The sequence below is a fragment of the Lotus japonicus genome, chromosome 3 (genome assembly GCF_012489685.1).
Source record: "Lotus japonicus ecotype B-129 chromosome 3, LjGifu_v1.2".
Classification (NCBI taxonomy): domain Eukaryota; kingdom Viridiplantae; phylum Streptophyta; class Magnoliopsida; order Fabales; family Fabaceae; genus Lotus; species Lotus japonicus.
The window spans coordinates 5,420,455-5,446,877 of NC_080043.1; the positions used below are offsets into that span (position 1 = coordinate 5,420,455).

Here is a 26,423-nt window from a genome sequence, read left to right on the forward strand (position 1 = left end):
TTTTATTTTTTCCCCTGTTAATAGGATTAAATTGTAAACCCTTAATTTTTTTAATTTTGGTAATCTAGATTTTAATTTTATTAATTTAATTTAATTTTCTGATTGTAATTTTTTTATTTTTAATTTTAATTTTTATAATCCACGTAAGCATTTTTATCCTCGTCACCGATCCAAATCAGCGCTCGCCGGAGCTCCGCCCTCCGGCGAGGACCTGCTCCATATGTTTTTCAAACACGAGGACTTTAAACCATATATTTTCCGGGGAGGGACTCACCTCAGACGGCGACACAAACACAAGGACCAATATGATAGTTAACCCTAAATTATACTACTAGTGCATGGTTATTAAACTGTTTTTGGATTTCAAGTTTGCTGATTATTATGATGAGGTTGAGGCCTCAAATTTTAGACCAGAAAAAACCAAGAACTCGTGGATAAACATATGTTGAACACGTGGCAAAAGTGTTACCTCTGCTGATACTGAGCTAGAAGCATAACCAAAGAAGCATTAGTTCGGAATCAACAACAATGGCTTCTCTGCTCCCTCCAACAGCAACCACCACCACACTTCAACACCATCATCATCAAATGGCAATCTGTTTCTCTCCCATGAAACCCTTCACTCCAAACAACGTTTCTCTCTTAACAAACCGTTTCAAGAACAACTCTACAAAATGCAATGCATTTTTAGACAACGTTGCCAAAGATTTGTTGGAGAACACTGTTGGTTTTGACAAGTTTCCTGGTCTGCAATCAGGACTAGTGCAGTTTCAGAGAGTGAGTGAAGACTTGTCAGACACTCAGAGATGGGGGTTTCTTGTGGTTTATGGGCTGACATGGATTTACTTGACTGCAAGGCCTGGTGTTCTTGTTGGTGCCATTGATGCATACCTTCTGGCTCCTCTGCAACTGGGTTTGGATAGTTTATCTGGAAGGAGAAGCTTGAAGAGGAGTGATTTTTTGGTTGGAGATAAGCTTGGTGAAGGGTCATTTGGAGTTGTTTATTCTGGTGTTTTGATGCCAAAGAATGTGGATGTAGAAGAGAAGGTGCTGAAGAGGGGAAGAGGCAAGGAAACACAGTTGAATGTGAAATCTAAGGATAAAGTCATTCTTAAAAAGGTATCCTTAAAATTTTCATTCATGGTAGTAAGTTTTACTTATCAATTGTTGATGTTTTGTTTGTTTAATTATATACATTTTGCTTGAAGTCAATTGAAGCTGTTTTCAAGGCATGTTAATTACCTACTTGTACCTGATTATGTTGCAAGTTGCAATTGTTTGTTTCAAAATGTTTATATTGTTGAATTTGATATCAGCAAAAGCATATTCTGATACCAATCATCGCAACTTTACTGGAAACCAGCATTTGTCTTGTTATCTTATACTGCAACAGTGGACCAAGTTAATTTGTGAGAAGAGGAGGGGGCACTTAGTTAGGTTGTTCAATCAGTTATATAACATAGAATGAATCAATTGTTGTCTGCATTGGATTACTATGGAGGTCATGGAAAAACCTTGCTTTTACTATCTTGGTTTTGGACTTTTGATCTTTTGATTTGATTGATGGATGAATACATGAATGTTCTAGTGCCCCATCCCTTGAGCAATTTTTTCTCTATTAGGGAAAGGTACTGCAGAGGTTTTCTCTATTTCCATGCATATTGTGTATTTAATTTGAGCACATGTGTGGTGTTTTCAGTTGTCTCCCTACATCCACGAAGTACATAGGCAAAATACCCTTTAGAATAACTCGGGCAATCTTTTCTCCATGGGTTAGCTTTTAGGATTGAATTAGGCCAAGTCATTCTCAATTCTAATATCAGCAGGCAGTTCTACCTTGTTAGATGTAAAACTATAACCATTCATGAGCCTCTATGACTAAGTTGTCAAGATCTGAATCCTGGCAGTTTCTGCCCTTGTTTTTCTTAATAGAAGTTAAATTTCAGAACAAGGTAGGGTGAGTCTATGTGTTGTGCATGAACCAAAGGGCTCTTGCACGAGGAGTACATGTTGAATATAAAACCATTCATGAACCTTTACCTAACAGCGTAAGCTTTTAGAATATTGGTACTGACTGACATACCTCAGCATCATTGAGCTTTCTTTAGCTTATTACTCCTTTTTTCCCTTGTTTCCATGTTTTCTTTGCTTTTTGAGGTTTTATCATCATTCTGTGTTTTTCTCTCATAAATTTCCTTTTCATGATCAAAAGGGAAAAAAGATTCCACAAATATGAAATTGAAATCCCAATTCATTTTGGATGTTACGTGGCATACTTGTCCACTGACTTAGTTGATATTTATGTATTTATGTCTAAACTAACACTTGGTTTACTGGATTTCTATTCATTATTTTTTATTAGAAAGCCTATACAAAATGTATTTTCCTGCTGACAAATGGAATGCACAGGTTAAGGTTGGAATCCAAGGGGCTGAAGAATTTGGTGATTATGAGGAGTGGTTCAATTACAGGCTATCTAGAGCAGCACCTGAAACATGTGCTGAGTTCCTTGGAAGTTTTGTTGCTGATAAAACAAACTCACAGTTCACAAAAGGTGGAAAATGGCTTGTTTGGAAGTTTGAGGTGCTTTAGCTGATATTTATATTGTATAGACAATTGCCTTAGATCACCTAAACATACCTTACTTAATGATCAGGACTTTTATAATTATTTTGTTTGGATGGTGTTAAATGTTATCTTGAAAATAGAAATTAAAATTCATCTTCATAGCTGGTTTTGCCCTTCATTAACTTGCATTAATTGGAGAGTTGTCCATATCACAGGGAGATCTTACTCTTGGTGATTACATGAAAGATCGCAAGTTTCCTTCAAACATAGAAACTGTCATGTTTGGACGTGTGTTGCAAGGTGTAGACTCTTCAAAACGAAATGGATTGATCATCAAGCAAATAATGCGCCAGATTATTACTTCACTCAAGAAAATTCATAATACAGGCATCGTTCACAGGGATGTAAAGCCAGCCAACATAGTGGTTACCAAACGGGGTCAGATTAAACTCATTGATTTTGGTGCAGCAACAGACCTGCGGATTGGAAAGAATTATGTTCCCAACCGCATGCTTTTGGATCCCGACTATTGTCCCCCAGAATTGTATGTACTCCCAGAAGAAACACCAAGTCCTCCTCCAGAGCCTGTTGCTGCTTTCCTTTCACCAATCCTCTGGCAGGTTTTATTACTTATACCTTATTGATGTAGTCGAAGTTAAGTTTCTTCTGTAGGGTTTTCAATTTTAGAGAAAATATAAAATAATACATCACATATTCACATTAACTAAAGCAATATAATGACTATTATCTTTTCACAAACAACATTATTCTTTGGTGAATTGCAATTTTGGAACTCCTAGATGAGATATTCCTAACTTAGGAACATTAACTAAAAGAGTGGTTAATCTATTAGTCATATATCGACGTAATGAACCACTTGCCCTGTCCGTTCGACACACACATGTTGCATAGGAATTGCTAAAGTGGAGTTCTGTGATTATTTTTGTAGTTAAACAGCCCTGATCTGTTTGATATGTATTCTGCTGGGATTGTACTCCTGCAAATCGCAATACCTTCCTTAAGGTCTCCTGCTGCTTTGAAGAATTTCAATTTGGAAATAAAAACCTGTGGATACGATTTGAAAAAGTGGAGGGACTATACTCGCTTGAGACCTGACTTTAAAATTCTCGATGATGAATCTGGTAGAGGGTGGGACCTTGCAACAAAGCTTATCTCTGAGAGAGGTTCCTTAAGAAGAGGACGTTTATCTGCTGCTGCTGCTTTGAGACATCCTTATTTTCTTCTGGGTGGTGATCAGGCAGCTGCAGTCCTCTCAAAGTTAAGCCTAAGCAGAAGATGATCTGCTTAACAATGTGAGTATATCATCCCATTTTCTGACTCTTTCAATTTTAAATCCCTGGTAAATCTTTCAGATTTTTACATTTAAGTTTGTGCAGAACATTTTATGTTTCCTCTTGCTGCTGTCCAAATTGGCTTCTTAAAATGTATCTAGAGTTATCTTACTGTTTCCATGGTATGTAACTAAGCAAGATAGTTAAAGATGAATATAAAAACTGCTTTATATCTGACTGTATTAAACAGGATAATGAAAATCACTAGTATGAATAAGTTTTGATTTGCATGGACACTATCTCTTTTGCATCATAAAGTTAGTTAAAAACTGCTCGTTGATGCAAAAGGTAGTTTCTCAGTGTCAGAAAAAATAGATTTCTGTTGCCATTGGATTACTTATAATGTATTAGAAGGTTAGCCATGTATATTTTGTAGTCTAAGGACCATACCGCTTTTAATTGCAAAACATTTATTTCCATCAGGAGGAGCACATTTGAATTCAGAGGTGTCCCACGGCAAGCACCTAACTTTGAAAACCATCACATACAAGATTATTTTTCCATTTTTTTCACTGCTCGGGTTATCCTCCGCAAGGTTAAATCAGGGGCAGAACAATTTCAGCACAGCCTGAGGAATCTATTTCTTTAAAGAAGTTAAAAAGTATTGCTGCCGAATAGATTTATAATTGTGGTGTAATCTGTATGACAACTAACTCAAGAAGGAGAACTTTCTGGTTGTAGAGCTTAATCAGAATTCTCATGATTTCTTTCTACAAGAGGCGAATGCTCAAAGATTGGCAGGACCATAACTTTTGGTTCTATGGGTTGAAACAAGGTATACCAGCTAAGTGGAGCAGCAACGTTAATGAGATATCTCATGTCTTGTTTGGTGAAACTTACATCCAAGATGCGATTATGTATTCAATTCCATGTGGTACTGTCAATGGAGTACTGTTCTTGTATGAAATGGTGCTTATAGCTTTCAAACTAGTTTTTATCAATAATATAACAATGAATTCACACCTAAAATGCTTGCTTATTTAGAAATTTCCATGTAAATGTCAGAGCATACAAAGTAAAGACCTATTGACATAATTAAAAACTGGTTTGTCTCCACTGTTCACTTCCTTTGTTGTTTGTACCATTTTCAAACTGAGTTGACACTCTTGCATCCACTAGGAGAAACATGCATGTTTATATGGCTATAATTGGCAACTTTCCGCATATGGTATCAGAGTTCATCGTGATAGTTTATATTTTCCAACACCTTTTTCTTCTTACAACCCCAATGGCATGTTTTAGAGCATAAGGAATTGAATAGGGCGAGCCTTGTGGATTGAAGGGATATCATACTTGACGTGGAAGGGGATTTTGAGAGAACAATTGCATACCCATCATCCATGTAATCTGTTCCATCAGGAAAGAGCTGCCACACAAGGCTTCCAGCCCCACTACCTCCTTTTTTTGTAGAGTTTAGGATGGTCTTGTACACAGTGTTTATAAGGTTGTTTCTATATGTTGAATTGTAGCCAGGGCTTTTTGCAGATACACCAAACTCAGCAAAAACAACTGGCATTCCAAGATACTCTTCAGCGTCCTCTATATGTGCTTCCATCCATGACATTATAAATGGGAGATGGTTATCGGCAACTGATTGTGAAATCCTTCAACCAGGTAAATAATTCCTAGTCAGAAACTGTCATCTTAATGTCTTAAAGTGCAGATGTTAGAAAGTTAGAAGATTGGTAAAAGCATAGAAGTAATGCTTTAGTGTCATAACATTGTTGGACAAAAATTGTAGTTTATAATTAGATTATTCCTGTATGCACTTGTGTGTACGAATATGGTAGTAAGATGAACATTAAAAGCTTGCAGAACTTGTTGGCAGAAGTTTACTATTATGATAATGTTAGCATGTCTGAAAATACTTCTCTAATTGACTCTAAAGGGGAGAAGCTTGTGTGAGTAGCTTCTGGGTGCTAGAGTTGATTCTAAAGTCATTATTGAAAAAACTTACCAGGAGTCTGGATATATGTGAACAGAAGCGAAATCGACTCCTAGAACCTGGTGGTTCCTGATAAAATCAGTTCCAACCTGTTGAGCAAATGAATTTGGGTTGACCTGAAATCTCTGAGGGGTCGATGGTCCATAAAATCCTTCTAGTCCAATCTCCACCAGGTGTTTTGTATCAATACTCTTCACAAAGAATGCCATTTCTTTTATCCACTCCTAGAATATGTTCAGTTGAGAGCAAAATGTCATATCATGGAATGAACTGATTATTTGAATGTAGTTAATAGCACAGAATCTTTATTTATGGCGGAAAGCATAGGTTTTGAATGGTCAAACCTGTAACTTATCACCTGATGGATCTGAGGTGCATCGAGGCTCATTCATCAGTTCCCAAGCAAAAATTGTTGGATCTTCCTTGTAAGTGATATTTGTGAATGTATTAACTCTATTCAGGACCGTCTACACAGTGAAAAATAGTTTTGAAACCAAGTTAGTCTTTAGGGAGTTGAGCATTGCAGAACATCACAAACAAGGTTAAGTTCCAGAATCCAAATCCAAGTAATGAAAAAGGTGGCTATGGTCTTTGCACTGGGAGGAACTTGCCTTAGCATGAGCCTTGTAGTAGCTTCTGAGAGTTGGATGTGAGAAGAAGTCATCATCAGAGGTCAAGTTAAGACCAGCAGCAGTGCCCCACTTGACATACTGTGCTTTGCCACCATATGCCTCCCAGTTGTTAACCAATGATAATATGAGTCTGATTTTGTATTTCTTTGCTTCACTTACCACAAAATCCAGGGCCTGTGATAAATAAAATGGAATTGCATGAGGAGTGCTACTCAGCTATGCATATCACTAGAAGTTAAACAGTATCATCATACAGGTTGGTGCCTAGCTCATCTACTATGCTCCAATCAATGGTGACAGACAGTTGATCATACTAAAAGTCAATCCTAATTCATGATGCTGTTATTAATATTTGGATGTTGTAGAGTGTACACTGACCAAGTAGTAGGCCTAACTCTTAGGCAAAAGCTAGTTCAGAGGTTAAGATTGCTCTACCCTTTTATAAGGAGTTACTAGGTCATATCTCTTGTTATTGTGGGACTTCTAAATACACTCTCACATCCAGGACTTAGCATATGGAGCGTGGAATTTACAGGGCTGGAGATTTATGGGTGGTCTACAATAAACTGAGGTTGGATAGACTCGGTCTAGCTCTACCTCAAAAGCTAGATCAGAGGTTAGGATTGTTCGGCCCTTTATAAGGACTTACGTAAGTACGTAACCATATCTTTAGTCAATGTGAGATTTCTCAACAAGTATATTAAAAGAAATGAAAACGACAAAGCACTTGGGAAGCACCTGGAATACATCTTCATCATAAACTGATGGGGATTTCTGAAGGGCTCTCCATTCGCCATCATTGAATGCCCAAGTCCTGCAAACTGTCATACCCACTGAGGCTGCATGTTTGAACACCTCAGTGACCTTTCCTCTGGTGGAATTATCCGCAGCAAATACCATTAACCAGTAAGTATTGAATCCATTAACATAGAAAGGTTGGTCATTCACCACAAATTGGTTCCCCTTGGTTTTCACCATCTGCCATTCGTCTGCCTCCATTTCACTCCTTAAACCAAGAAAATAAAAACCACATATATATTTTAGTGCTTGTGGAACTTAAGAATTAACAAGAGGAGGGAAGGAACTTTCAAACACATACCCATAACTTAAGATGGAATTCTCCATATGATTGCTTTCCCAATCTTCATATTCACTGCCATGAAATGCACTTGATCTTAAACTTTTAGTAAGAGTCAGAAAAAGAACCAAGGAAATAATGCTTAATCTAAAACTCTTGTGTTTTTCCATAGAGCTAGTTACCTGGCTACGATGCTCTATTGAACCACATTATATATGTGATTATCCTAAGTTTTCTTACACAGAAGTGGATCAAAGACAGGAGTAATCTGTAAGTTGAAATCATGTTTCTACTTTGGCTTTAAAGCAAAGAAAATTTTGTATTATTTTCTCTTCCACTGTTAAGCAATGGATATAAAAGTCAAGGGTAGGAGTGAAGTAGCAAAAATGGCAGTCCCAACTCCTAAGATACGTTCAAGTGGGTTCCACAAAACTAGATACAGGAAGGCATGCTAGTTTTGAAACTTGTTATAGGAATCATAATTTTGATTCCCTTATCTGAAATAATTCTCTACAAAGAATTGTGGTTATGATGTCTCCATCAGATGCATTTCATGAAGAAGTGTTTAATGCTAAGAAATCTTCTAGATGAGAAAACAGAAGACCATACCTGTGTTCATGTGTTGAGTCCATGTTGCTGCCTCTTCTATCTGCTAGAACCCTGCCTGGAGGAGATTGATCTTTTTTTGTTGAGGAAAAGCAGAAAATATAGGAGGGGATGGGGTGAGATGTGATGAATGAAAGCAAAATAGCAAATGAAATCCACATCGGTTTGAATTGGCACTCTTTGCATGTCTCAGGTAAGCATATCAATGTCGTTTTCTGATATTTGTACTTTACCAGGAAGCTGGCGTTATGTGAGAACGTTGAGTATAAACGTTCTGTTAGAAAATAAGATATCATGTCATAGCATAATCAACATGAGTAAACATCAATCTAAGAATAAAACGTTAGATGCATTAGACCCCAAAACATGAGAGGAAAGGAAGAAGATATGCCTCAAAAAGTGATAAAACTATTGTTCTTGGCTTTGATTTGATACCCTTGAATGTCTTAATTGCTTTGATTTATAAGATAACATCTTTCGCTCTCTTTTTTCCCCTCAAATTTAACTAGATTTTTATTTTTATTTTTTTTACAAAGATCTTAAACTTGAAGGGGGCAGTAAAATGTTGTTGCAATGTGATTGTCATCAAGGGACTCATTCCCAAACCCGCGCATGCGAGATCTTTATTCACTAGACTTTTGGTCTCGATGAATGTTGTCACTCGTTTAGGAAACAGTTGCATGTTTCTCCCAACAAGTGTCTTTCCCAAAATTCGAACTTATGTTTCATTTCTTGCGGAGGCTTAGCTTACTACCAAACAAAGTTGTTGGTTTTATGCCCGAGACGGCTCTTTAGTAAGATTTTAAACTTATTTAATAATAAAACGCTAAGCATATGTTCCAACCTGTAGATTTGCGCATGACGGATATTAGTTTTGTTAGCGGAGTACCATTTTAATAAAGTTGTGTTATTTTTACAAAATAAAAAGCATATGAATTTAATGAAAAAAAATTAATTTACCATAAAAAAGTATAACGTTGATTTCGATGTGAGTAAACATAAATTTCCAAAAAAAATTCAATGCATGTGTCATATTAAGTTTGCAAGTTATGTAATATTTAAACTAGGTCGTGTTGTTTTTTGTTTGTATATCAGAATGGTGCATCATTTAATAAAAAAAAAATCATTCAATAATTTGATATTATATTGCAGAGAGTTGTAAAAAGAAGACACATATGAGCTAATAATAGACGTGAAAGTTTAATTCAAATTTGTAACTAGAATGGATTCAAAGTTTAATATCAGTGGTATATGTATGCAGAGAATGGATTCTTGTCCATCAATTTTTTCAGGATAACTGAAGCCTTTCCTGCTAGTTATTGTTGGAAATTTGATCGAGTAGGTCCACGACTTGTTAGGGTTCTTGGTTGATGGCGGAAAAGGCAGTAGATCACAATGCAGCAATTACAATGTTTCGTGGCGGATTTTAATGTTTAGTGCATGTAAAATTCTATTACTCAGAATAAAAAGAAAAGATGCTGCATCCAATAATTGTGTCCATTGCATATTTCATATTTATAGAAATGGGGGCAAATGTTTCCCATTTTACATACCTACTAACACTACTCATTCTTTTTTTTATCAAAGGGAAGGGGGAGACCCAGAAAACACAGGACCTAGCTGGATGCTACAATCATTCTAATAACTGGATATCAATATGAAGTAATATGAAGGTATTAACACGATCTTTTCCTACCTGCAAGCCATCAATATGAAGTAATATGAAGGTATTAACACATAATCTTTTTCTACCTGCAAGCCACTGTTGCAAACCAGTGATATTGTCCACAAAATTCAGATGTGGTCCATTTACCGGAAAAGCCTAGGGACTGATCTCTTAAAGACTTTCCCTTCAAGCTTTAGTCGTCTATATGCTTCTCTCAGATGACAAGGCCGGATTGGTCCAGATTCCTTCCTCTCTTTGATAACTATTCTAGCTGCAAGAATAATAGTACCTTTGATTAATGGAAACAGCATACTGCAACATTTTGAATTTAAAAACACTACATGCAGAGAATGAAGATTCTCATGCTTGGAAAAGAAAAACTAACCAACCTGTTTCCACAACTTCACCAACAAACATTTTTGCAATCCCTGATACTACAATTGTTATTGGTATAGTAATTTTCTGGGTCCCAGTGATGCTTGCTAATAACTGCTTTCAAGAATCAAAAAAGGAGAGAAGGCAGCTTGTGAGCAATCATATATTATCTTTCTATAATATAAATTAATGTGCAGAATGGGATGCAAGAATAGCAGTCTGCAAATTACTACTAAAGCACATGAGTACCATAGCCGCAACAATGTACAAACTCACAGAAACCATTATAGAATTAAATAACCAAGGAGAAAACACGAACAAGGTTACTCAAGTGGCTAAGCATGGGACAAATCTGATAGTAATTGTTACAAATAATCTGAAAGGTTTAAAATTTTCACGTTTGACAATGTCTTATGCCATCAGAATTGATTTTCCCAAAACATACAACGAAAGGTTGGCTCATGATGCAGGACGCACTAGGAGCATCAAGAAAACTAAAGTTTAAAGACAAAATCATATGCTACTGAGCTACATTTGTTTCATATTCTGTGACGCAGCTTAGTCAAATCCCAATTTACCCACAAAAGAATGTAAAGCAAACAGCCCTGTTGTGTCTTTCAAAAAAATTCAACAATCCAAAAAAGTTGCCCATTATTCCCTTTTTTCTTCTCTTAAGAACCACCAAACCCCAAATGCTGATTCCACAAGGTACAGTTGATGGCAGTAATACAGCCACAGATCTGGCCATTGAAACTCGCCCCATGCCTTCAACCAGACCAAATTACACTCAAATATATGTCTACTCTGTTTGGTTTTCAGTTAGGAAGTCCGTTTGAAGCATTGGAATTTGATATCACGATTTCCAATGCACATTCAGCCAACAGAACGCACTTGTTGGGTTGAGCGAATGTGCTTTCACAGTCACCCAACTGAAAACCAAACAGGCTCGTCATCCCGCTAGAAAATCCTAATCCTGACCTAAACTATTAACCCCAATCCTAAATGAAGTTTTGGCATAATTTTTATAAAAAAAAAGTGAAAAAAATACCCTTTTCATGTTAGCTTTCTGGAATCCAGCCCTTCTAAAAGACTCATATCTGCTCATCTGTTCTTCAGTGAATTGTGACAAAATAGCCCTGAGGAAGATAAACATTAAGAATTAATGAAATTATTATAGTACAGTGTTATCAAATCGCGACCTTGGACCATTGCGATCGCGGTGAGCCAAAAATATGCTATTTCAGCTTCGGCCGCTATTTGGCGGCGAATAGCAGGTGTCGCGATTAGCCAAAAATCCGCTACGCTATAGCCGCTATTTGATAACATATAAAAGAAAGGAGGAAAAAATGATATTGGAGTGAAAAGTGATGTTACTGACTGCATCTTGGCCATTTTTTGGGGGTCACCAGTGGGCTGGAGCTTGGTAAGCTCAACATCCATGTTGTCCTCCTCCTCTTCCTCCTCGTCATCTTTATTCTTGCCACCACCACCACTACCACTTGTGCCGGTGCCTGTTTTACTCAGCTTTTTCCCGTCTTCCTGGGCTTGAGTGGCTTGTGCAACCCCAGAACTAGATGCAGGGTTTTGTGCCTCGCCGTCTGGCTCGGCCTCGATTTCAACAGGGGATTCAGGTGGTGATTCCACAAATGCAGCTTCGAATGGATCCTTTGATTGCTTCATTCTCTTCTGACAAACCTAGTCACATACACAAGCACTGAGAGAGTGAAGAGTTCGCCGCCGATTCGGGTTTGATACAGTGGCTGAGATTGATAGGGATGATTGTTGTGGTGAATGGTGATGAAATTTGGGAATTAGGGTTTGTGTTTGGGAATTGGGATTCTTCTCTTCAAAACTTCTGGACGAGGGAGAATACAAGAGATTTCAGAGTGAAATTGTTATATATATTCCCACTTGTCGTATTTATAGGTCACTTTTAAAATATTAATGAAATATTACTAAAATTTTAATTTAACACTTCCAATAAAAAAAAATTAGATTTTCAATAAGGGGTACTTTTTTAAAAAAAATAGCATTTTTTATAAATTTGAAACTTATTTGCCTCCAGCGGTCATTGGCGCATCTGCTGATTGGAATTGGAGTTGGCGTCTCAAGGGCCACTTTAAGATTCTGTTCCTGGTATGGCTTGGATGCCATAAAGCGCTTCCAGTTAATTTCAGCGTAATATGACAGCTTCTCCTATGTGCTCTCGGTGCAACCTCTACCCGGAGACAATTTTGCACTGTCTGCGTGATTGCTGGTTAGCTCGGAGGGTCTTGCTTCGTTTGGGTCTCGCGGCGTCGCATCCTTCCTTTGCCTTACCGAAGCCTAATCCGTGGTTTAAGCGGGTCGTGGAGGAGGCAGAGGCGGGCTCGCTTACTGCTATCTGGGCAATATGGACTGCTCGAAACATAGCATACTTCGACCACACCGTTATTCCTGAGGAGCAGGTCTTGCAATCGATTCTTGATCAGAAGGAGTTGTTTTTGCTTGCGTGGCCTCCGTCGCAGATAACGTCTGAGCCGAGGTTGGTGTCGTGGATTAAGCCAGTTGGGTCTGCCATCACGATTAATTGTGATGGTAGCTCGCTTGGTTCTTCGGTGCGTTCGGGATATGGTGGTTGCCTCCGGAATTCTAGCGGAGATTGGATCGTGGGGTTCCTTGGTTATGGTAGGCAGGAATCGATTCTCCATATGGAGCTTCTGGCGATTTTCCATGGGTTACGCGTTGCTTGGGACTTGGGAATCAGACATGTTGTTAGTTTCTCAGATTTCATGCTAGCTATTTCATTGGTGCGTGATCCCCCCTCTCAATTTCATGTTTTTGCTGTTTTGGTGAATAACATTTGTGCCCTGTTGAGGCGTGACTGGGAGGTGCGGGTGGAGCATATTTTACGTGAGGAAAATTCTTGCGCGGACTTCTTGGCCAAGGCGGGTGCTATGCAAGATCAGAGCTTCTATATGGTGCACCATCCCCTGCTAGGGATGGAGAGTCTTCTTCTGACTGATTCCATGGGGACTGTGGTGATTAGGCAGTAGGGGTTGTTTTTTTTCTTTTCTGTTTTTCTTTTCCTTTGCTCTTTGTTGTTAAGCATAAAAAAAAATCTTAACTAGTTTTTTTTTTTATTTGTGTAAAAGTATTAAAAGTGACTTGTAAATAGAAAAATAAAGGTATTATCTAAGGCCCTGTTTCGGGGATGTTTTTGTTTTTATATTTTGAAAATTTTTAAAACTAGTTTTCAGTTTTACAGATCTAGTTTTTTTATTTTTTGTAGTTTTGAGTTTTAAAAAACTTATTCTCAGTTTTGTAAGTTCATAATAGTCACAACAATTATCAACTTTGTGAATTCACAACAATGAGTGGTAGAGGCAAGATAGTAGCGGTGGTCGAGTTTAAACGTTACCTAACGACAATGACAGTGGTTGGGTGGTAGCGGCAACGGTGGAGGTGGAGTTAGCGGCAGTGGTCATGTTCAAAGTGGTGACACTAGTGGAGGTGGTAGTGCACGTAGTGGTGCCAACGCCGGTGGTGGAGCCAATGTCTGTGGTCACTACGCCAGAAATTGGATTTTACAGCGCTTATTTTTTCAATTCTACAGCGTTGTAGCTTGTACCGCTGTAGTACTGTCCAACGCTTTTTTTTAAAGCGCTGTAGAACATGACACATCCTACAACGCTTTTTCTTAAAATGCGTCGTAGTATGTATGCATTCCATAATGCTTTCTTTAAAGAAGCGTTGTATCGTGTATGCATTTTTAAAAGAAGCGCTGTGGCATCCTAGCATTCCATAGCGCTTTCTTAAAAGAAGCGCTGTAGAATAGCATGTCCTTTAAAAAAAATGCACGTAAGCCTACTATACCTAGTTCAACAAACAGCCACTATTTAAAAAAAATGGTAAATTAGATCCAAATTCAAGTATAAACATTTAGAGATTGATGATACTATTAAGTAGGTACTCTATCAATTGTCAAAACACATGTGAGAGTTCCAATTCACCAAACAAAACTAACAATATGTATATATAATCCATAGAGGGATGTTGGTTGTTATTGTTATTCCTAGGCCTATAAGTTTTTTCAACAAAGCAAAGATTTATTGAAATGAGCATGAGAGCAAAACTCTCATGAGTAGTCCAGCAAACAATAATACAAGGAAAGGTACATACATCACAACAAAGAAAAAAGAAAAAAGCACACAAAGAGCACAAGAGGTCCCTCCCATTCGCAAATCAGATAGCAAGAATCCAATGGGAAAAAATACACAGCCCCTGTCATCAATAAAGAAAGCATACCAGTAGCATATCAGAGAGAGAACCAAAACAGAACAGGATCAACAATCGCATCAGTTCACTGTGCTCCTCGAAGAAAAGAGAAATAGTACCAGGAACACCAGAAAGAGCAATGATCCTTCATTCCAATGCAACATGCAGCCTTGAAAGTGAAAAAAATTAACAAAGGTTGTCAGACATTAGATGTTATATAATTGACACCTAACATATGTAGAAAGCACTGCCAGATGCATCCCAAGTTTAGTATGCGTACCTGAATACGAACGATATTTGCTATCTGATACTCAAAATGAATCCAGAAGACTCCTTCCAAGATACTCAAAATGAAGCTCCTTTGCACCAATAACAAGAGCAACATGCTAGCCTAGCAACGAGCATTCGACAACATCACAACATAGAAACATTAGAAACAGACATGAAGTGAGTTCAAACAATGAATATGATGATAATCTAGCATAGAAAAAGATAACTCAAACAAAAACTCTCGGTTAAATAATGATTAGGGAAAAGACCAATGTTTTTTTCATTCCAATTACTGTCTTTGGCCTGTACATCTCTTTGTCTTTGCATGCGACCTTATTTGTCCTTAGACTCGTTCAATCATTTCTATCTCATGCAGAAAAAAATACCACTCCTTTCACCCATTTTGGCCCTCCATACATTGAAAAGCAAGGAAAAGAAAATTGCATAATTTGAAGGCACCATAGTAAATCAAAATGCTGAAAAATAAAAATAATAGAAGCTGAGAATTAAAACTCATTGAAAAGAGACTCACAAGGCAAATCTCCCATGGTTCTCACTTGTTCACTGAAATCTGATACTCTGGGAATCCCTTTCCAAAATAGCAATGTCCTAGAGATAGCATTGATGTTACCCGTGAATAATGGCCAAGAAGACTTGTAAATGAGAAATCATAACTTTAGAATACCTTCCTTATGTGACAAACCAATTACTCAAAGGTTTTTGTAGAAGCTAACCCAATCTCCAACCACAAAGAGGATAACAAGTAACAGTATAATCAAGTAACTCCATATCGAACACTAGAGCATGTTATTGATGAGCACGATGAGTAAATTTCCAGACCATCACATTATTGATGGTAAAATAACCATAGAGAATCTCATTGTGAAAAAAGACAAGACATGAATAAGTGTAGACTAATATGAGTACTATGAGACTTTACTATCAAACTATAGGGAAGCTACAGTCAACAAGAGTGATATGAATTTATTATGCACCTAATCTCATGAAATTGAGAACTTTGACAACTATTGGTTCTGTGACATTAGAGGTTGAATGGCAAGTATGCTTTAAACATGCTTTTATATTAATGTTAAACTCCTAATAAAACTATTACACCATATAGCTTAGCATACAAAATATTTTAAACAAATTTTTAATTGCTATAACTTTGAGCACATTAAAAGACCCTGACTTGAACATATTGATATTAGTATTTTAAGCTCTTTCAAGTTTCAGTGAGGTCGTGTAAATATCAACTAACGTCAATAGGTAAAACGTAAGTTCATCTTTAACCGTCAAAATCATTATTGGCTCTTAAGCTAGTTCCCTAATCAAATGTTATGGATGCAATACTATCATGCACTCAAGCAAAGATTAATAGGCACAATTCAAGTCAGAACCAAAGTAAGATGAACTTAACAACATATGACTTATGACAAAATAGAGAAGAATATGTATTTTAACAATCCCACTAAGCAACAATTCAAAGACATATGCTGCCATGTTAAATTACAGCTAATTATTTAACTTGCAGCTAAATAAACATGGATCCCAAATATCTATTACAAATTGCAAGCTAATTATTTAACTTGACCCTCTTGTGCTGCCATGTTAAATAAAAAGGGAAAAAGCAGTCATCATTTAATCTTAGATGCTTAGATGATTCAGGCAAATTGAGCTCAAGGGCCTTAAATCAAAGAACTTAATTAATTATGATGTGCAAGATGAGAAAGAACACTTTACAGCTACAATCATGTATTGTGGTTTGTGGATATAACTCTTTACTATTTCGTTACCAACTACCAAGTTAAACCAAAACACTTCCTCATGATCAAATATTGAGTGAGGCATGAGATAAGATTTCTCAACAGATAGACAACAGGTTCCTAAAACGCATGAATGTGGGCTTGTGTCAGCAAAGCAATGGCCAATGGCAATCCTCTTCCCACTCGATCCTCACCCAACAACCAATTATAACACATTAAAGCCAGCACCCAAGCAGCAAGTACTTTGTGGACTTATCAAACTCTGAATCAGCAAGCTTACATAGCAGACAAGCAAGCAAGTGGATTCACGGTCCATTCGCAACAAAAGATCTACAATTGGCCTTTTCTTCTATATAACCACAACAAGACCATACAATCCCTCTATGGACCACAAACACCACCCAATCAGGGTTGCTCATGAGACAGAATCAAATTTAATCATGCATTATATTATATAAGAACTAAAAGAAGAATCAAGCAATCTAAAAAAAAAAAGGGACCTCAGGAGCAGAATTTGAGAAACACAATCACCAATCGGCGTTGCGGAAGCTTCAGCACCTGTTTCTGAGAGAGAAAAACTCACGTCCACATCACTGGATCCGAAGGAAAGAGAGGTGGTGTCGGCGGTGGTTGGACTTCGGGGAGAGAGGGAGAACAAGTGAACCACGACAGTACCCCCAGATTTGGGAGAACAAGCTTCAACGGCGGCAGAGCGGAACGGCGCGGTGGTGACGGTGCAGCTGGCTCTAACCTAAACCCAAAAAAGGTCTTTGCGGCATAGAAATGTCTCTTGCCGGGCCTTGGATCCGCCCATGCTTAGTTTCACCATCGTGATGAATCGCAGTCCTCATGCTTGAAACCCTTTTGCCTGCCTTCTGGCAAAAACTACTCTCGCACAAAAGAAATTGGGGCTTTTCAGTGGCGGGTGAGATGAGAGTGTGAGTATGCGTGTTCAGTTACTGAGAAAGTGGAAAAGTGGGGGATTTTGGATTTTAATCATAAATTTTGTTTTATTATTTTATTTTATATTAAAGCGTTTCCCAACAAAACCGCTGTAAAATATACTATATTTCTTTAAGCGTTTAACCTCCACAAGCGCTTTAAGTAGATGCTTAAAGCATTTTACCATATAACGCGTTGTAAAATGAACTTTGTTCCTAAAGCGTTGTTAGCCAAAAGCGCTTTAAGGAATTATTTAAAGCGTTTTACAATGTAAAGCGCTGTGAAATGTACAATACTTAAAGCGCTTATTAAAATGAGCGATTTAACATTGGTTCTCGATTTCTATTAAAGCGTTTCCCACATTAAGCGCTTTAGAATAGGCGTTGTAGAATCCCATTTCTGGCGATAGTGGAGTGGTTGTGGTTGCGATGAATATATGGTGGTGCAAGGGGTGTTACCTAGTGGTCGTGATGATGATGGTGGTGGCAGCAACGTGGTGGTTACGGTGGTTGCACTGGAATCACCAGTGGTGGTGGAGGTGGAAGTGGTGGTGTTCAAGGGTGGTGGTGGCAATGCAAGCGTAGTGGTGGTGGCGACTGGCGACGTCGCAATAGCACGAGTGGAAGATGCATGTGGAGGTGGTGACGGTGGAGATTGGCGGTGGTGGTGGCGCCAATGGAGGTGGTGGTGAAGGTGGCAGTGAAGGTACGTGGAGTAAGTGTAATTTGATTACATCTTTTTTTAATAAGTGTGAGTACTGTTGTTTAAAGACCTTAATTATTATTTTTTGAATAAAGACCTTAAATTTATAAAGGAATGGAGTAATTTAAGATGACGTTTATTCTCTGGACAACACTTTCATTGATCAATTGGAGATAGACGATGGATGCATTCAGTCAGTGTAGCCTTCTATTGGGTAAACGGTCTAGTAGATTTGACTATTCTTCTATTGTGTGGACTGTCTTGTAGCTTTGATTGTTCTTCTCTTGTGCATTTATCTTCGGACAGTAGAGAGCATGGACCATAAGTGATATTTCCCAAAAATACAATTCATATGATGAAATTTTTAACCGTTACTCTTAAATCCTTGAAATTGTTATCATTCAAAAATGATAAACGATATAAACAGCGTCTCAGCTTAACATAAACTAATACTATGTTCAGATCCAAACTTGAAGTCCGAATTAGGACTGCACATGGATTGGATTGGATGGATTTTTAGGCTATCCAAACCCCTAAATTTTTTTTGGGTTGGGTTGGATTTCGTGAATTTTCACCTACGGACCCGAACCAACCCAATTCGTCAATCTTTGGGTTGGTTTGGATAGATTGATCGAATCGCTATAAAAAATAAAAAATAAATCTAAAATATTAAAAAATAAGTACTCGAAGTCTCCAACATGCAATTACATCATATGTTCATTTTTTTTGGAAAGCCAAAGAGAAAGAATGAATAAATAGTGGCATAAGGGAACTATCATCTACACACATCCATACAACAACACATAACTATACAAGTACTCAAAGTCATTAAATATGACAAATAATTACAAACAAATTAGTCTCTAACTCTTCTAAAAATCACTCAAGTAGTCGGGCTCCAAGTCTCCATAAATCATATACCCTACTTGTATGTTAGGTAAAAATTAAAAATATATTTTAAATAATACATTATTATTATATGATTGGATTTCGGGTTATGTTGGGTTGAATGGATTATTATAGAATTCAATATCCGATCCAAAAATGATTGGATTGCAATAAAATTCATCTGATGAACTCATTTGTCCAATCTAACCCACATTTTTACCATTGGATCAAATTGAGTTGGATTGTTTCATTGGGTTGATCCGGCCATGTGTACACCTAGTACGAAAAACAGTTTATTCTATATTTTTTATTAGTTTTATTTAATATGTGAACTTTATAACTAGCCTTAATGACACTTTCTTATTCACTTTTTTTTATTTGAAATAGTTTAAATAATTAAACTAGTATTTGTAAAATTTGTTATTGAATTTTCAAAAATATTATTTTTATACTTTAAATTATTATAAATTTTTTAATTTCACTAATTATTTTTTCTCTGAATTTTAGTGAATAATTTTGAGCTATATGTCAGTAGTTTTCAATTTAGTAATTTTGTTTCCAGGGGCAGATTGTACTCTTTTTCTTTGCTTGGTTTTTTCTCACTGGAATTTTCCTTGCAAGATGAGACTTATTCTTGGGATTTCGTTATAAGTCATTCTGCGAGCACGTCCTGATGGGTGGTGGTGGGTTATTTTGTTCAATTTTGGGTCCAGACCTTTGTACCTTGTATTCGCCTTGAGTTTGTTTATTGCTCAAGCTATTATTTATAATATATAACCATTTCATTTTCAAAAAAAATTAATTTACTTTAATATAAACCATCATTGATGAGATGAAAAGAAATAGTACTAACATTAGTAATGTATAACGTAAGTGCAATATATTTAATATAATGAAACAATAGTTTTTTTAGAATTATTGAATAAAAATTGATATTATATTTCATTATTAGGAACGGATGATTTTCCGTCCCTAAATTTTATCTTTAAAATGAGGTGGAGTGTAGATTATGGATAAGAATAAGAATGAAGTAAGAATGTGTATTTTACCCTATTATAATACATTATATTTTTTTGTGTATATATCATAAAACATTTAAGTTGAACTTATAATTTTAGAAAAACTAGAGCAATATACAATCACAATCTTTAACGTTTGGCACACAACTCATTCTTATCTAAAGTTTACACTCCACCTCACTCCCTCTAATTAGTTAACTTCATCCAAAAATATCCTAACAAAATATTATCTTCAACTAAAAGTCATTTAATTTATATATTTAAATATTAGGTAAAATAACAAAAATAACTATTTGAATTTTTTTATCTAGAAAAGTTTAAGATAAGTTTTAAATATTTGCAATTTATGTTATATATATACATATATATATAATTAGACATAATTCTTATTATTCAATAGTAAAGTAAAATTTGACCAAATAAATACTATCTATGTGACTAAGTGTTATTCTAACAACATTTAAGGGTGAGTATATTTTACTAAAAATAAAAAATAAAGATTATATACATATATTTTACAGAAAAGAAAGATTAATTGCTTACTTACATAAGAAAAGTTAACCACTTCAGGGACTACCTGCAAGGATAAACATTAAGATATATTTATAATATATATATATATATATAGTATTTATAAATTTAAATTAAATAAGAAAAATTAATAAAATGAAAAGGCATAAGTAATTTAATTTAAAGATATACATTTTTTTGGTACCTCATTAATATAGCTACTATTTTAAATTAATTATTTTAATTTTACTATTATCATTTTTGAAGTTAATTAGTATTAATATTATTATTTTTATTTAATATAAAACTACAAAACTTGGTTGAAATAAATAATTACGATTGAATTTTTTTTATGAGGTCAATTAAAATAAATTACTTTAATAGTTAATACCACTCATCCTAGCTAGGGGCAATGAGTAATTTTATTTCAACAACTAATTTCTAAATTACCATTTTTTTACATCTTAGTTGACATCATATTTGAACTTACATAGAAAGTGTGATACACTAACACCACACACATCCAATTAATATTATTTACTACATTATAATTAAAATCATTTTGGGAATGTTTGTTTAGGCAAAGATCATGGATAAATTGGTGCCAACTTGTATACATTGATTCAATCCTATCCATTATGATCCAACTAATAACATCAATTGTTTGAGATTATAACCTTATTCATGAGATTTGTCATTAATGCAAATCTTCAATAAATAACAAGGACCATGCTCCTCTTTTCATCAATCAAACTCCACTCCAAAATCAATTTAATTCAAATCAATTTCTTTTCCTCTCGACCATGGCAGCCTCTGAAGCCTCTAGCATCTCTGCCACCAAGAAAGAAGGAATTTTCATCTCCCACCAAGCTGGTATTGAAGACAACAGTGACGACGACGATGATGACAACAACAACGACAACAAGGTGTTGAAAATGAAGGAGAAGATAGACGAAGAGGGTTCCAACGGATCCAGTTCCAAGAATATTCTTGATTTTGTGAACCTCTACAAAGATAATTTGGCTCGTGGATCAAAGGTGCAAGAACTTGATTTTTTCAACCTAGGGAAAAACGTGGTGGGTTCATCGTCATCTAGCTGGGCTATTAACGCTGACAACAACGAAGGTAGAGATGAAGACAATGAGGTAAAAACCTCGGAGTCCAAGAAACTCTCTTGCAATTTTTGCATGAGACAATTTTCTTCGGCACAAGCCTTAGGAGGGCATCAAAATGCCCACAAGCCTGAACGTGAACTTGCGAAGCGTAGACAAGAGCTTCACCAAGTTGGTGCTCTTTGGCAGCCTCATTTTCCTTATTACACTTATCCAAGTCTTTCAACACCACCTTATCATAGCTCCTATAACAATGCACTTGGTATTAGGAGGGATTCCATGATTCACAAGCCAACTTATCCTCACACCCCACCAGGTTTCAGGTTTGGTCAAGGGGCCACTTGGTCAGACATGTTAAACATTTCTTCTTTTAATAGACCGAGGGTGGATGGTTTGAATCCTAATACTGGAACTGGGATTCTAGGAAATGGTGGTGCAATTGCATCACCTTTGAAGATAGAAGATCGTGGTAGTAGAACACTTGCAACCACTCGCCAATTTGGAGATTCTTTTGCAAATGCAGCTACAAGATCAAACACAACCCTAGAGAAGTCAAAACCCTTAGAAAAGTCAACTATGGTTACCAACATTGAAGAACCTTCTGATTCTGATGACCCTTCTGGACTTGATTTGTCACTTAAACTTTAAGTTATGAACTGTAGTATTGCTATTAGTTTTCTTTGCTATTACTACTCTTAATTATTAGCTTATTTATGTTTTTTTTATTACCTATCAAATTATATATTTGAAAATGCAATTTTAATTTTTAGTTTATGTGACCATTTGGGACCGCGGTGTGGCGTGTATTTTTAGAATCTCCAATTGGCAGCTTCCATTTTGACGTGTGTATGGGCAGGAGATACGTCATTTGATCATATCCTTTCAAGAATAAAAAAGTTTTATCAAATTATTTTACCCTCCTACACTTTCAATTTTACAAATTAATTAACTTTAATTATTAATATTTCAAATATAAAAATACTACTTACTTTCACTTTAAATTTTTAAATTTTAATTCACAATTCAAAATTGATAATTACAATTCTAAGTAATTTTAATTAATACTTAATTAATTAATTATTAGCATAGGAAATTGTAAATTGTTAATTAATTAAAACAATTAATAACATAAAAGGGTTATCAATAACTTATCACAATCGTTATAAATTCAAAGCTAAGTTAAAGTATGTTGCACGAATTTATTCATAATAATTTATAAGAAAAAATAATATCTATTATTTTCGCATTTGTCATCGATATAAAAAGTAATTTTAACATTTAAATTTACAATAACTTATAAGTTATAACATTCAAATTATAAAAGGAAAGTCCATGTAGGATAGCTCAAGTGGTAGGAGCTGGGGGACATATAGGTTGGGTAGGGTAGGTCTAGGGATCGATTCCTGACGGGTGCAATTTATCTTTCCGATGTACTAATTTTTTTTTATAAAAGGACATTAATGAATTTTGTATATATATACATATACACATACACACAAACCCTCTCATGAAAATGGGGTATTTCCAATCCAATCCCAAACAAATAGACAAGACATGTCCCCTCCTCTTTGGTCTCCAATGCTTAAGAACGAGCCTCATTAAAACACTCTTAGGAAAAATTCGGTGGAAAAAATCATAGTGAAGGAAAAATAATACCCATTCCCAAGCAAGCAAACCAAAAATAAAATATAGAACAAACCAACAATTACACATGCTTCTACAAAAACCAGCCACACATTCAAATATATCAATGCACCAACTGATACATAAACTCGAAACACCAATTGCTAATGCATTATTCCATTGCCTCATATTTTTCCCGTGAAGATGCCTCACACATCTTGATATATTAATTGAAGAACCCGCAGGCTGCAGCCTCCCTCTTTCAAAACACCATTCCACCAAACTAATCACACATACATCCACACCAAGACAGCAAACCCATAGCACATATCCATACCAGACTAGTCACACCTCTAACCTTTCCTTGAGTCCATGAATCTCTGACCCGACTCTGTTGATCACATAACTTTGTCTCTTGTAGCAACAAAAGTTTTGGTCTCCAATGTTTTTTAGCCTTCTTTACTGCCTCTGAGTGAGCCAGAGTTCGGACATATCAACTAAGATGCAGATGATTAATATGAATTTGGGCCTCCAAACCCTTGAGCATCAACGCCTATGAACCTCTCGACTTTAAACTCAATTGCTTTCCAATTAACCAAGTTCGTTGAGCATGGGTTGTAACACCATCTTCCCTTGAATAGGCTCTAAAAATCAATTGGTAGAGGTTTGGGTATATTTTTGCTACCCTCGAATGACCCCGTCGAGAGCTTTTTTGTGAAGAATTCGAGTGAGGGGATGCAGAATCCCCAGGAGACATAGATGAAGAGGAAGTCGTTCCCTCTTTGCACCGACGAGTCAATTGTGATGGACAAGTAGAAGTTTCCAGACACACTAGCTGTCGGCCACGCACTCGATGCTACCAACAATGGGCACACAATCAAGTACTGACATGACCGGCGGTGACAAATTCAAGGACAAAAAAGACAATTTCTAAAATATAAGAACGGGATCATAGTAAGTGGACATCTCAACAATCTCCCCCTCAAGTGTGAGTCCATCTCAAGCGCAAACCTCCAATTACTTGCACCGCCGTTGGATCTCCATCAACGGGACACGCCGCCTAGCCACCAATGCTAGGAAGACTTTCGACACAAGGAGCCATCACCATGATCGCCTAACCATCGGCTCTGATACCACTGTTGGGCCACAAGAGGATAAACCGGGGAATCATCACATTGGGCTTACATGAGCACACCAAAGTGGATTGGACACCACATCTTTCACCCAAAACCTTAAGGCAATGGGTGTATGAGTCATCTTACTTATAAAGTGCTCATCTCTCCTCTAACCATCCAATGTGGGACTTCTTTACTTACACTTGACATCTCAACAATTGATTTTCTTTTCATGTTTGTGAAAGTTGAGAAGTGAAGAAACACCACTACATGACTGCCCGTGTCTTCCATTCTCCCTTCAACATCTCCAACGCTCTATTCACCGTCACCACGCGGTGCTACACTCTGTCGAACAACTTCAGCGCCGCCATGGAAGACCACTACATCGTGAAGGAGTACATGTTCAACATGGAGGACTCCAAGCTGAGCGTGACGTTCACTCCTGCTTCTTCAAACTACGATGCCTTTGTGAATGGGATTGAGGTCGTGCCTTATATACTCTAGCCCCTGGTCCTCTTCCTAATCCTCAACCTCAACAAGGTGGTACTGATTATAAGAGGATAGAAGAACCTGTGTTCAGAATTAATTAGTTCATGATCGATTAACAAGCTTAGCTCAGTTAATTAGTAGTAGGATTGATATTTCTGTTTTCTGAATCAATTGTTCCTAAGTTCACATTTAGTGATTATTGATTAACAAACTCACCTTATTATATATGTGCCCATTGTTCTTAATTATCTAGAAATTGCCAATGAAGATTGATTCATTTTGATCATAACAATTGATAGTAGCTAGTGATGATATATACCAAGAAAATGCACATTAAAAGTGTTGCTGATCTTCTTTACGCTCTTCTTTGTCGTAAACAATGCACACCGCTTTTGTATATCAAAACAGTTTTCTTTTCGGTCAAAGTATATCAAAACAGGTCAAAATCACTTTTTAGTTTTTAGTACTACTCGCTGTAGAGGGCCCACACGCATAGAGAAGATTAACACTCTGCACTCTGCAGCTTCTGCCAAGACCAGCTTGTGAGTTGTGATGTAAACCTTAGGCCCATATCAGGATTATCATATTAATCTTCTGTTAGTTAATTAGGACTCAGGATGTTTGATAGTAACTTTAATTAGTTACTTGGTAACCATGCCTACCCTATTCTAGTTTAAACAAATTCTAATAGGGTGATTTATTCTTTAAGATCCATAATATTCCAGATCTTTTTCTTTAAGAAGTTAATAATAAGGTGATTTTTTTTTACACCGACAAAATATGAATTAGTAAGGAAAATAGTTGATTGTCTGTAAGTTTGAACAAATGTTGAGGTAAGGTTCAGTTAATTATTTTACTATCATGGTACTAAGGCCAGAGAAATAACCTGAAACATGCATGATGGCAAAAACACAGATTAAATAAGTGGCATTTCCATATTATCATATTTTTTGGGGAACAAAATAACTTTATTATAAGGTTCCAAATTGATAGATCTGTGCCCTATGTGCATGTTGGGGCTTGAAACTGATTTCCACGCTTTGTTAACTTGTTGAGATGCTAAGTTGGTGTGGCTCGGGTCACCGTTAGGCTCTGACTTTGTTAATTTCTCTTTGATGGCTAATACACTTTGCTTCTCGTGGGCAATTTTGTTGGCGAGGAGCTTGTGTTTTACACATGATATTGTTTAGACCGATTGCTTGTCGATTTACAACCTTTGGAGGAATGGGGTTCATGTTGAGTTGTATGTTGGTGGTGTTGTTCATGATTGCCATGATATGATCTTAGCGTTTGTTGTGTCAGATTTGGTCTTCATTAGGCGCAATAGTATCACTGTTGTTGATATCCTTGCGAAGTTTATGTTTTCTCACTCTAACTATGTTTGGATTGAGGAGGGTTGTATTGTTATAATAAGAAACGACGTTTAAATTCTCCTCCCCTTCTACACTATAAAATAATGTGATCACATCTTAAGGGTATCTACCAATAGTGAATAATTCTCTCATTGT

At 36.4% G+C, this 26,423-nt stretch overlaps 4 protein-coding genes across 4 annotated transcripts; 2 read left to right on the forward strand and 2 right to left on the reverse strand.

Moving 5' to 3' along the window:
- The first annotated feature begins 473 nt into the window (after positions 1-473).
- Positions 474-4,620, forward strand: LOC130749326 (serine/threonine-protein kinase STN8, chloroplastic-like). The gene is made up of 5 exons (XM_057602663.1): positions 474-1,119; positions 2,410-2,583; positions 2,784-3,188; positions 3,518-3,881; positions 4,344-4,620. The coding sequence occupies exons 1-4, from the start codon at positions 529-531 to the stop codon at positions 3,866-3,868; spliced, it is 1,521 nt and encodes a 506-aa protein (XP_057458646.1). The 5' UTR covers positions 474-528; the 3' UTR covers positions 3,869-3,881; positions 4,344-4,620.
- Positions 4,621-4,876: 256 nt separating this feature from the next.
- On the reverse strand, positions 4,877-8,440 carry LOC130749325 (mannan endo-1,4-beta-mannosidase 6-like). The gene is made up of 7 exons (XM_057602662.1): positions 8,185-8,440; positions 7,597-7,650; positions 7,236-7,503; positions 6,477-6,671; positions 6,210-6,332; positions 5,878-6,089; positions 4,877-5,524 (listed from the first exon to the last, which is right to left on the reverse strand). Exons 1-7 carry the CDS (start codon positions 8,340-8,342, stop codon positions 5,092-5,094), a joined length of 1,443 nt encoding a protein of 480 aa, XP_057458645.1. The 5' UTR covers positions 8,343-8,440; the 3' UTR covers positions 4,877-5,091.
- A 1,224-nt stretch (positions 8,441-9,664) lies between these two features.
- LOC130749327 (transcription initiation factor TFIID subunit 11-like) lies at positions 9,665-12,111 on the reverse strand. Its single transcript, XM_057602665.1, has 4 exons — positions 11,601-12,111; positions 11,271-11,358; positions 10,237-10,336; positions 9,665-10,118 (listed from the first exon to the last, which is right to left on the reverse strand). The coding sequence occupies exons 1-4, from the start codon at positions 11,900-11,902 to the stop codon at positions 9,991-9,993; spliced, it is 618 nt and encodes a 205-aa protein (XP_057458648.1). The 5' UTR covers positions 11,903-12,111; the 3' UTR covers positions 9,665-9,990.
- A 9,268-nt stretch (positions 12,112-21,379) lies between these two features.
- LOC130743468 (zinc finger protein 4-like) lies at positions 21,380-22,336 on the forward strand. Its single transcript, XM_057595720.1, has one exon. It carries the CDS (start codon positions 21,380-21,382, stop codon positions 22,334-22,336), a length of 957 nt encoding a protein of 318 aa, XP_057451703.1.
- The last annotated feature ends 4,087 nt before the right edge of the window (positions 22,337-26,423 follow it).

Excerpts from the sequence above, each read along its gene's own strand:
- LOC130749326 (XM_057602663.1), top strand. The coding sequence starts at position 529 with ATGGCTTCTCTGCTCCCTCCAACAGCAACCACCACCACACTTCAACAC. Across the intron at positions 2,584-2,783 it reads GGCTTGTTTGGAAGTTTGAG|GGAGATCTTACTCTTGGTGA; the intron begins GTGCTTTAGCTG and ends TCCATATCACAG. Across the intron at positions 3,189-3,517 it reads TTTCACCAATCCTCTGGCAG|TTAAACAGCCCTGATCTGTT; the intron begins GTTTTATTACTT and ends TTATTTTTGTAG.
- LOC130749325 (XM_057602662.1), bottom strand. The coding sequence starts at position 8,342 with ATGTGGATTTCATTTGCTATTTTGCTTTCATTCATCACATCTCACCCC. Across the intron at positions 7,651-8,184 it reads GACTCAACACATGAACACAG|TGAATATGAAGATTGGGAAA; the intron begins GTATGGTCTTCT and ends ATTTCATGGCAG. Across the intron at positions 6,333-6,476 it reads ACTACAAGGCTCATGCTAAG|ACGGTCCTGAATAGAGTTAA; the intron begins GCAAGTTCCTCC and ends TTCACTGTGTAG.
- LOC130749327 (XM_057602665.1), bottom strand. The coding sequence starts at position 11,902 with ATGAAGCAATCAAAGGATCCATTCGAAGCTGCATTTGTGGAATCACCA. Across the intron at positions 10,337-11,270 it reads AGAAAGCTAACATGAAAAGG|TTATTAGCAAGCATCACTGG; the intron begins GTATTTTTTTCA and ends TCTTGAAAGCAG. Across the intron at positions 10,119-10,236 it reads TGGTGAAGTTGTGGAAACAG|CTAGAATAGTTATCAAAGAG; the intron begins GTTGGTTAGTTT and ends TTATTCTTGCAG.
- LOC130743468 (XM_057595720.1), top strand. The coding sequence starts at position 21,380 with ATGGCAGCCTCTGAAGCCTCTAGCATCTCTGCCACCAAGAAAGAAGGA.